The sequence below is a fragment of the Diabrotica undecimpunctata genome, chromosome 1, assembly GCF_040954645.1.
Source record: "Diabrotica undecimpunctata isolate CICGRU chromosome 1, icDiaUnde3, whole genome shotgun sequence".
NCBI lineage: Eukaryota > Metazoa > Arthropoda > Insecta > Coleoptera > Chrysomelidae > Diabrotica > Diabrotica undecimpunctata.
In genome coordinates, this window is record NC_092803.1 from 186,113,688 (window position 1) to 186,125,709 (window position 12,022).

The 12,022-nt window shown below is 32.0% G+C and overlaps 1 protein-coding gene across 5 annotated transcripts in view; it reads left to right on the forward strand.

Annotated features, from left to right (window-relative positions):
- The first annotated feature begins 323 nt into the window (after positions 1-323).
- Positions 324-12,022, forward strand: part of LOC140432710 (uncharacterized) — a 48,253-nt gene continuing 36,554 nt past the window's right edge. For 2 of the 5 annotated variants that reach the window (XM_072520777.1, XM_072520774.1), the window contains exons 1-2: positions 324-483; positions 616-720. In XM_072520777.1, coding sequence (XP_072376878.1) covers positions 426-483; positions 616-720 — 163 coding nt within the window. In that variant the 5' untranslated portion in view covers positions 324-425. Of the gene's footprint in view, positions 484-615; positions 721-6,270; positions 6,376-8,934; positions 9,041-10,584; positions 10,684-12,022 lie in introns of those variants that run through there. The other 3 variants (XM_072520778.1, XM_072520776.1, XM_072520779.1) reach the window with 3 other exon arrangements.

Genomic DNA, 12,022 nt, shown 5'->3' on the forward strand with positions numbered 1-12,022 from the left:
TTTGAATATATTGAGGTTTTGTCTGTTTTTTAATATTGGATCATATATTACATAAATCTATTGCGCAACTATAGTTTTATAAACAAAATAATCAATTATTCAAGGTATCAGTTTGAATATTATCCTACTTTAACCATAACCTTACATTAATAATATGTATATGTTTTTGTATTCAAAAGATATTGATATTGATTGACCTATAACTTTTTCCAACATTTAACATAGATAAAAATAATATATTTAGCTAATATTTGTGTTTTAAGTTCATGTTATAAAATAATCGTTAATTTATATTATTTGCTATCAGTGTTTATTGGTTTAATTAGTGTTAAATTCACCTAATATAAAAGCAGACGAACACTTTGTTTCTCAAACCAGTTTCAATTTTTGTACCAGTCAGTTCTTTTATAACATACGAATTCACAATGAAGTTTATCGTACTCTGTGCCTTAGTACTTTACTGCTCTTTAGCTGAAGGTGAAGGTAATAAAGTCGTATTGTTATTCACCGTTAATTAAGTCGCATGATCCAAAGCCACAAGATCGTTTGTATCTGAATTGAATTTGTACATAACCGTTAAAGATTTACTACTAATTTTCACTTTTTTTATTTTAGTAAATCCGGCATGTGCTGGTATACAGTGCGATTATCCACGATGCGGATTTGGCTCTCGTCCAGTAGTGAAGGCAGGTGCTTGTTGTCCCTCATGCGAACGATTCGGTAAGAATGATATTCGTTGTAGTATATTAAAGAATAATTGAATATTGAGTGCAAGTGTTTTAAAGACCAGTCATCCACGAATACTTTACCCTATTTTTTTATTGGTACACTTTCAAATCATGTATTTTTACTACAAAAAATTTAAATAAGAACTATCTGATTATTCATCTTGTCACACACCTCTCAGGTATCATTATCAGATGATTTTGTTGTATTGTAAACCTGATTTTATGATATTTTGACAATTGCAGTATGGAAATAATATATTGTACTGTTCGTTGCAAGATATTTCGGATTTAATTTTCTAGGTATACTTGTATACAGGGTCGGACTTATATATGATACATTTTATCAAAATTACGGCAATCGCACAAAGTAAAAAAATAAAAAAAAAAATAGTTTTAAACTTAACTATCGTCTACATTTAAATCGGTATCACTATCATCGCTATCGTTTAAATATATAACTACTCTATTTATAATGTTTTGGAACTGTAAGTATTTTTCGTCTATTTTTTTGACATGCTCTATACATTTTTTCGGTCTTAGCGAAATAAATCTACAACAGTCGAACATGATTTAGGAGAATTATTATTTTTCCTGACATTACTTTTTAATTGAGACCACAACAATTCTATTAGATTCAGTACACAATAGTAAGGGGGTAGTCTTAATACTTTATGGCCATAATTCTCAGATAGCCTGTCGATAACATAATTTTTTTCACATTTAACTAATTTTAATAGTTCTACAGTTGTTTTTTGTGTAAGAATCCATAAAATATATTTCATGTTTTGATAAAAATTCTTGAATTTCAGCTTTGTTTAAATTAGTGTTTGGAATTTTACTCTTTAGTCTACAATGATATTCGAGCATTATCCAAAATAATAAGGCTATTTATTTTTAATTTAGGTAGTAATTGCTGCTCAGACCAATTTTCAAACCAAGTACTGTCCATATCTTGATGATAATCTAAACGACAAGCACTTACACTCTTAGCAGAGAGTAATAAAGCATCTTCTACCCACCCTGATTCTCCCCACAATGTAAAATACAAATTATCTTCCCTCTAGAGAAAAGAACGTTGGTGAGGCGGTGATTTTTACAACCATCAATCCAAATTTTTTTAACTATATCGTGGGTGTCGGACCAAGTTTTATCCAAATAATACAGGTTCTTCTTTCCACTTTTAAAAGACCTTAGACTCTCCAAATAATCGAACCTCTACTTTATTAAACGGCTGGATTCCATTATTACCTGCTTAATTCACTGTTTTAAATATAAAACCATTAGATTTTAAAAAGCTCCAAAAAGTAGTTTTATGACACTCGGGAATTATTTCTTTGTTTCTTAATTCACTTAAAAGTTTATTTAAAGTTGGTAAGTTATTCACCGAATACATGTGATATATTGTTTCCCGTATAGCTGATAAATAAAAACTTGGCAAAACTCGAAGGGCACCAGAATCTTTTCTTTTTATCGCAACACTGGATCGTCTTTTATAAGTTCGTACTTCCGTTCGTTCGTTTTTTTTATCGCTTCTGATTTAACTGTCGTCGAAAGAAGACCTAAGAAAAAATATGTAATTTTACGTTTTAAGGAATTCTTCTCGGAATTCTGTGTTTTTTATAAAATAATTAATCGGTAACCTTCTGTAAATCGGTAATATGATTAACCTTCCTAATACCGGGTGGGGCGAATTCTCGCCACAGTTTTAACGTTTTTATTAATATCTGTAATTAAGTTTAATCAATCGCTTTCACGGTTTAGAACATTGGTAGTTGATGTATTAAGAGCACAAAGAAGTAGTAAAACCCAAAATACCGCCACCAGAAAATTAAATATTCTCGTCGGATTTTGCCGAAATGTATGTGGGGCGAAAATTCGCCCCACGTTGTATCCAGTGTTTTCACCTTCTACTTCTGATTTTATCAGTTTAGGCGAAAGTTTGGGAAAATGGTTACTAATGACTGTACTAATTACTTGCTATGATATGCATTCTTGTCTAGATTCTTCAAAGCACCACTTTCAAGATGAGATTGTCTCTCTAAGAATTTGTAAAGTGCAATTAGCCCTAATTACATCTGATCTCTGACAACTGCGCTAAAATTACGTGTTTATTTGATTTCTGAATGTGATTGTCTTCTGTCTTTGATTTTTAATTTTTTGAATTGGTATTATACAAAGTATACAGACAATAAAGGGTAAAAAAATGGTAAGATTAATGATACATAAAATCCTTGCGCTTAAAAGTAAACAAGACTACTAAAAAAAATAAAGTTCTCTTTAAATAAACTTTCTTCTCACAGAAGTCCATTTAGTGATAATTTGATATTAAGCAAACATTATCCTTTTACCTAAATAAACTTCCAAGAAATTTTCTAATCTCTTATAAACACTGACTTTACGTACATAAAAATTTGTAATTCTGAATTCCAAGTACAAATGCGATTAACTGATTTAATTTAAATAGGTACACAAAATTATGCTTAAAATTTTATTTATCAATCGTTAACAACTCAAAATTGAAATACGTACCTGGCTACACCTACTTTGTATCATTTAGTAAAATAACTTAAACTTTGAATAGAATTTAAAATTGCACCTAACATATCGAAAGACTATGGCTGACTATTGGTTACAGAATTAAGGGAGTAGTCATTTTGTGCTTGATATCGGCCCAGTCTCTTAATCTGAGGAATTCCACCCGAATTATCTTGCAACAGATAGTATGTCCATATTTTACTTCACGTTTCTTGTATGTCCATATAGGAGGTTACTTTTAGCTTACATGTGATTAACATATAATCATAAGAATTAGAAATAGAACTGAATAACATATAAAAGAAAGGTGTAGTATGAACTTAACTGTAATTAAATTACTTTTAACAGGTGTACGGTTTGTCACGGTTAATGCAAACTTTGAAATTGATTTTACCGAAAACATCAATTTTGGACATACAATATTTGTCCTCTTATCCATCGATATACCTATCAAATAAACTACTATTTATTTAGGCAAATTATCAACAAATACTTGGCTGTAATACTGAATACTAGAAAAAGTAAAGTAGATAGTGTCTGCATGCATATCAACTGTGACCAATTAATAATCCTGAAATTTCACTTTTTCCCCCATTCTAGTTCTTAATGCACTTCGATCAAATATTAAGGTATCATGACTTGACCCTGTTGACCTTGTTGTTCAACAACAATATCCATATTCTTTCTTCTATGACTTGCAAAAAGCTACAGTTCATTCATGTAGGGCCTTAATAATGAACATGAATAATAAACAAGTATATACCTCTACATTTGAAAAATGGGCAATCCCATAAAAACTGGTTATATTCCTATAAAGTAACAAACAATATTAAATTTGTTATTTAAGTTAATGCGCTGACGAAATATTGTAAAATTCCATTAGATTTTAGATATGATAATTTTATCACGAATATATCGCTTTCGTATACGTTCCGGACGATTTTCTTATACAATGTGATAAATAAACTCTAAAAATTCTTAAACGTTTTTAAAACTTTTTTAAAAATTACAAAATTATAACATCGACGTCGCAACTTGTGGCGTACGCTAAAGACATAGCACTGATGAGTAGAAACCTAAACAGTTTAAAGGAAGTATTTGCAAAGTTGTGTAAAGAAGCATCCAAGAGGAGTTTGACAATAAATTAAAATAAAACAAAATACCTAATATGCTCATGAAAAAGTACAGTTAATATGACAAGGTTAAATATTGGGAAATGTAAGTTTGTAAAGATCTTCTTCTTCTCATGGCGCCGTCTCCTTTCGAAGGTTTGCGATCCAAATGGTAATTGTAGTTTTGGAAACTGCTGCGCCAAAAAATTCTGCGGATGAGCGGTCGAACCATCTCCTCAAGTCTTTCAGCCATAAGTTCTGGCATCTTTCTACTAATCTTTTGCCCTGTACTTTTCCTTCCAGTATAACTTGAAGTAATTAATATCTTTCGCCCCTCAACACATGACCTAAGTATTGGAATTTCCTATCTTTGATTATTCTTAGTAATTCTTTTTGTTTACACATGCGACGAAGTACCTCAACATTAGTAACTCTTTGTACCCATGGAATTCTTAACATTCGTCTGTATATATACATCTCAAAGGCATTTATTCTTTTTTCTATTTCAGAGTCCATTGTCCAACTTTCACAGCCATACAGTAAGACAGAAAAAACGTAACATCTGATCATTCGGATTCTAAGCTGCAGACTAAGGTCTGATCTTGTAAAAAATGTTTTCATGCTCATGAATGTTTTTCTTACTTGTTCGATTCTTGATAGGATTTCTTTTTTTTTATTATTACACTGACTATTAATATTTGCTTCCAAATATTTTATGGAATTAACCTGTCATATTATTTGACCCTTGGCATACACATGTACGTTTATTGGTGTCTTTAAAAATACTAAAGTTTTAGTTTTGGAAACGTTTAGATGTAAACCGAACATTTTGCTGTGATGAACTACCGCATTTATTATATTTTGTAGTTCTTGTGCGTTGCTTGCTATTAAGATGGTATCATAAGCATATCTGGTGTTGTCTGTGCTGATTCCGTTAATCTTAATTCCGCCTTGGACCTCTGAAAAGGCTTTTGAAAATAAAAGACTGTGAATAGATAGAACACTTTAAATATGTTAGAGTCCCCGTTGATGTGACTAATGAAAGAAGCATAGTAATAAATGAAAGAATTGTGGCAGGAAACAGAACTTAATGGAAATACAACTTTCTCAAAGATAAGAAGCTTACTCAAAATACTAAACTGAAAATTTACAGAGAAGCAATTAGACCAGTAATCACATATGGTGCTGAAGTAATGTGCCTGACAAAGATGAAGAAAGATTGATGATCTTACAAAGAAAAATCATTTGGAGAATAGCAGGCCCACTAAACTAAACTTAGGTAAAAATGAATTTAGAAAACTAATGAAGTATGAAATAAGAGAACTTTTAAAAAGAGAAGACATCATCAGATTTATCAAGGCACAGAGACTTAGATGGATGGTATTTCTAGAAAAATGAAATTCAGAAGCAATTATCAAGAAATTCACTAAATGGAGACCAGTCTTAGGCAGACCACGAGGAAGACCAAAGACGAGATGGAGGAACCAGATAATTGCAGATCTTAATAAGATAGGAGTTGGAGATTGGAAAATTGTAAGCAAACAAGGGAAAAAATGGAGAAACATTGTAGAAGACGTTAAGTCACACAACCAATTGTAAAACTTCTTTATTGTTTTAATTATGCTTGGTCTAACTGTCACTATCAGCACTTGTTTTTGTTCTTGCATTTTCTTCTTGTATTTATTATGTTTGAAATTTAATTTGTTATTGAGTCATTTGTTAAAAGAGCTTTTAACTTGTATTATTTTAAAAACTCACTATTTAAAATTATTTATGACCTTTTTTTAACATAGATGTACCTCGACAACTTTTATACAGTTACTAGAGTAATTTGGTACTTTGTATTTGATTTATTTTTTTAATTTTGGTTTATTACATAAATATTTTTCTTTTAGGAAACCCATTATGTGAAGGTATCCAATGCGGTGTACCAAACTGCCCTCCTGGATCTACATTGAAGCTCAAAGATAATGCTTGTTGTCCCTCATGCGAACCATTCGGTATGTTTGTTTTTTTTCGATTTTAAGCCAATGAAACGTTTAATTCACTTCCACTTAAAATCATTTCTAGGGTCTAAGGTTGGGCGTTTACGACGCAACTGTTTTAAAATAACGAACCTAATTGGAACTATTTTTAAATAAACAATCAAAACGTCAAACGTATTTAGAGATTTGATATCAACAAACAACTTTTTTAGAAAAAAAAAGATATACAATATGTGATATGTTAAATTAAAATCGGTTAGTAAACTGTCACCCGATGGGGTTTCTTCGTCCTCAATTTGTTGTCGACTATATATAGACACATGTAAATACATATCCCCTGGGAGCTCGTTATTCCATAGCATTATGGAGCGTCTTCCATCTCGATATGGCCTTAACAAAGACATTCCTTTGTTTACTATATAAAGTATTATTATTAGAGGAGTCTTTTGCCCTTTGCAATAATTTAGACTGATGAATAAAACTTCAGAGTTTAGAAGGTACAATGGTAACACAAGCTACAGAGTTAAGTGTGAGGCATTAAGCCTTTACTGGCAGGGGACTCCAGGTATCGGAGCTTCAATAAGTTTCTAAGGACCGAGACCGGTCCGGTGATCAACAGATGACGATTGCTTGAAAATCACCCGTATTTATACATTTGAGTTCCTACTCACAAAGTAGTGGAGGCAATTCTCAAGACAATCGGCCAATAGCAGATTCTTCTTCTTTAGATGCAAATCCACTAATGGATGTTAGCGATCCATTTTCCATTAATTCTCTATTTCTTGCAATATGTATCAGAGATTGTATGTCGTTAATCCCTGTCCATTGCCTTATGTTTCGGAGCCAGAACATTTTCTTGCGTCCTATATTATATATAAGTTGGAGGAACTGGTATTTTTCATTTTGCATGATGTGACCTAGATACGCTGTTTTCCTTTTCTTGATGGTTTCGAAAAGTTGGCGTTCTTGATTTATTCTTTTAAGGACATCTATATTTGTGATTTTCGCTGTTCATGGTATTTTTAGGATACGGCGATAGAGCCACATTTCGAAAGCTTCTAATATGTTTATATCCCTCGTTTTGAGTGTCCAGCTCTCTACGCCATATAGCAGTACTGACCACACGTAGCCCTTAGTAAACCTTAGTCTCAGTTGAAGATCGAACTCTGAACAAGTCAGTACCTTCTTGAATTTTACAAAAGCTTGTCGAGCTTGGTCAATGCGACATTTTACTTCCCTGTCCGATGCCCAGTCTTCAAAAAGCCACGATCCCAGGTATTTAAATTTACTCACTCTTTCAATGGACTTAGTATTCAGTGTTATGGCGGAGTTTTCAAGTGCATCCAAGTTTCTGGAGATGATCATAAATTTGGTTTTTTTGGTATTAATCTCTAATTCCATTCGCTTACTGTATTCTCCGATTATAGTGACAAGTTGTTGAAGATCGACTATGTTGTCACAAATTAAGACACCATCATCAGCATATCGTATGTTGTTGATCAATACCCCATTCACTTTTATTCCCATCTTTGTATCCTCCAAAGGCTCTTGAAATATGGCTTCCGAATAAATTTTAAATAAAAGAGGGGAAAGCACACATCCCTGTCGAACGCCACTTCTTATATGTATGGGTTTGGATATAGAATTGTCTATTTTTAACTGTGCCGTTTGATGTCAGTACAAGTTTTCAATGCATCTTATGTCTTTTTGGTCTATATCAACTTTCTTGAGGATCTTTATTCAATAGCAGATTGATAATATTTAAATAGCCAATAGTAACTTAATATTACTTTCATTGGCCAATTAAAGTGAGGAGCTATGTGCACAGTACGCGGATTGTCCAGAGCCTTAGCTAGGGTACGGCGACGAAACAAATAAGTTATTGCAAAATGAACAAAATTGTTGGTTTTGAATATTGTTGCTTAAGTTGCTGTTTTAAACTTTTTTGTAATTTATTAAAATTTGTTTAAATATGTACCTGAACTGAAGGGTATTATTGTGTTTGAATTGTGTCAAAATAATGAGCCAGATCGGTTAAATAGTATTTGCGAAATTTAATTTGTTTATAAGATTTTTTGAAAAATAAGCTATAAATAATATAAGGTTTTTTTTTAATTATCAACAATTTGAGTCCAAAAATGCACCATTTTAGTTAACTATCTGATAAAAAATATTTTGCTAATGAATTTAATGTTAAAATAATCACATAAATTGTTTAAAACAATTTTTGAAAATAAAAGCTTGCTCCTCCTCTCTGAACGCTAAGCCGTTTAGGTGTTATAAAATGTATGTTTTTATGACATAACACCCTGTTTGATTTTTCAATTTCATCAGACTTCTATCGGTTATTTCTTTTCAAGCACTTCTAGTACGTTTCTGTACCGTTTACGATCTGTAATGTTTTCTGATGTGTGGGTAAAAGGTAGAATTTTCACATTATTTTCATTGTCAGGTGATAGAGATCGGTATAGGTCAATAAGTCTTTTTACAGTCTTTGGTTTAGTAATTATGAGATCCTCTTTAATAAAAAATATAACCAAAATATTTTTAATACTAACTCTTATATTATTTTAGGTAATCCACGATGTGCAGGTATACAATGTGGTATTCCACTCTGTCCAGCAGGCACAGTTTTGAGACTTAAAGATGAAGATTGTTGTGCCTCCTGCCAACCAGCACGGTAATTATTATATATGAAACTTTACAGAGTTAGGTTAGGTTAGGTTCAATATGAGTATTCACTAGACCTATCAGGTCTATTGTGGTTCATCTCTAGAATAAAGTTATCCTTTTAGCCCAGCCTTTTAGTGATAGAAGATTTAGATAATGCTCAAATGCAGTGAGCCTAATCCTATCGAATCCTAAGCAGTTAAACAGAAAGTGCTGCACCGTCTTGTCTTCAGCATTTCAAAATCTGTAATTTGCACTAGTGTCCTGTTAGGATCCAGAATATTCCTATTCCTATGTAGTAGATATTTGAATTATTTCTTCTTTGAAGGTTTTCTTTAAAGCCTTTGAATGTTTAGGGCCAATTTTATTTTATCGTACCAGCGGTAACCCGTTAACTGTACTCCTTGCTATGCCAATGAAATCTTCAGAGATTTTTCGTTTCCTCTTCAATAACAGTGTGTCCAGGCACCCAAAGTAAACTTACTTTTGTTACTTACCTTTGTTACCATAAGTTACTTCGAAATTATATTTGGGTTAAATTGATTTGAATACCATTACCAACTTTGTATGATTTTTTATTATCCCTCCAGATTTGATCCCGCGATCCTTTTACCCTGTATCCAGGTATTTTATCCACTTTCTGTACGCTTCTACTTTTGTCTTGTTCTCTATCCATATAATTAGTGAAGGACGTCAATATCGTTTCTGGTATGATTATACATGGTTATCGTTGAAGCTTATTCAGCTTGTCTTTGGTGATTTTTTTGTTGGCAATTAGACTACCATACTCAGATTTTCGTACATTTTTCATATGGTCATCCAGATGTTCTCTAGGTTTCGTCTCCTTTTGAAACAGACTGCTACTGTTTTCCAAGGATTGGCAGAGTTTTTCTAAATAGTACTTTTTCTTTAGTAAGGATATATTATAATGTTCGTTAGTGTGTGCTGGATAGAGTATTTTTGTATTTTTCTTTAACTATAAATCCTAGATCATTCGCATAAGCTAGAATTTCTACCCTCTGTGTGCGTCAAGGAGCTGGATCAGGTAATCCACCAGGAATGACTACAGACGGGGGAAAGTCCTATCCACTCTGGGTTCGGCTTAGCTGTTTTAGGCATTATCTTCTCTCCTTACAGATCCTCTTCCTCATTTCTTGATCACTTGTCAGGACGTAGTGACACTCTAAATATTATTGGCTTGCTCCCTTCATTGGCTGTGATCCTTTGCCGTATGGACAGCTTCATGAAATGATTTCTCCACCAGAGTTTTCATTTGGTCTAACCATCGTGTTAGAGATCTTCTTCTTGGTCTTCGGCCTTTAACTTTTCTTTTTAATTATAATAGTTCCTTACAAATAAATCAATCTTTTTTTCCAGCATTGCTTGATTCAGTGGAATCCGGTTGTATAGGGCACTAATCTTTTACTGTAACAAAAAGAGAATTTGGTAGGGCATTATGAAGTGTGCTTTTTATACATTATATAATGTATATATTATTTATTATTTATTATTTTTATATAAAATATTGTAATAATAACCATTTTACTGTTTTAGGTAAATAATGATAAATCAAGAAAATATTAAAACTATCAGAAACAATGACTTATGACAAATAAAATATTATTAATAAATTAATAAAATATGGTAACATTTCGAGGTTTTATTTTAAAATCATTTGTTTGTACGTTTTATTTTATGTGGCTTCTTTATAAAAGTTATTATTTGAAAGCCATATAACACCCAATCTTTTCTGTTTAAAGCATAACACACTAATAAATACTCGTATATTGATAATCCACGTCTCTTTTAAGTTTCTGACGTTTAAAAACTGTATTGAGATGAGCTTTAAATATAACACATAAAAAAATACGGATAAACACAAATTTACATCTCACCATACTCAATCGACAAAAACTCTCTTGGTAAAGAAAAGTTATACGTAACAGGTTCAAATGCACGTGGACGAACTGAAAATAGAAAAACTATTTATATTGACAAAAGTTTAATAACAGCAAAGCACCAGTAAGTAATATATTGAACAAAAGAACTTACAAATAGGGAATAATAAAATAATTTTCACTTTGATTTCGGTAAATAGTAGAACGAATGATAAATTGGAGAAATCCACTGAAGACAAAAAATTACATGTGCCAGTGTTGACTCTTCAACAGGCAAAGCTTCTGCGTACTTTATGGGTAATTTTTTATTCCTTTTTGTTTTCAAGTTGATAGGTCTTATAAGTCCTGAATATGATTTATAAGCTTACATGACATAAGAACTACTAATATTAAATTCCAACTTCAAAAGATTGCTTATGCCAAAATTAGTTTGGACGAACTGCTCCCTTAGATGAGAAAAATCAAAAATGTTCTTTCTCTTTAGACTAGTTACAACGAAAGGTCTTTTCGTTTTGGCTCTCTTCAAATATATTTACAATTACTAGGAGAATAGAGTCCAGTATTCGTTTTTGCATGTTTTTCCACGGGGGCAAAATCCCTATTACTAGGTAACATAGTATGACCTACCCGTGGAGAAACATGAACAATTTTTTTGAATCTTCCAGAAGCTAATAGACGTAATCAAAATCCCACGACTGTCTAATATTTATTTTGGCCACAACAGTTATCCGATATGGCATAAAGTGTTTTAAAAATTAAAATTCTGACATCAATTTTTTCAAAATACTTCTGCCCTCGTTTGGCAATTCCTTCGTGCCTAAGGAAAAAATACCTTTCTTCAGGTTGATTGCAGCAATTTTTATTTATAAAGGCAGGTCCAGTAGTCAATTTTGAAGTGAACAAAAGTCTGCTGGAGGTCAAAAATTATAACATAAACATTTTTATTTACCTTGGATACCTTCATTGCGTGCTTAACAATGTTTCTCGCTACTTTAGCCTTCCTATTAACTATTTGTAACTTTTTTGCTTTTTAAGTTTTCTGAATTTTCCAGTTTCTTTGTTTCTTGATTTCTTTCTTTCTTTGAGAGGTCACG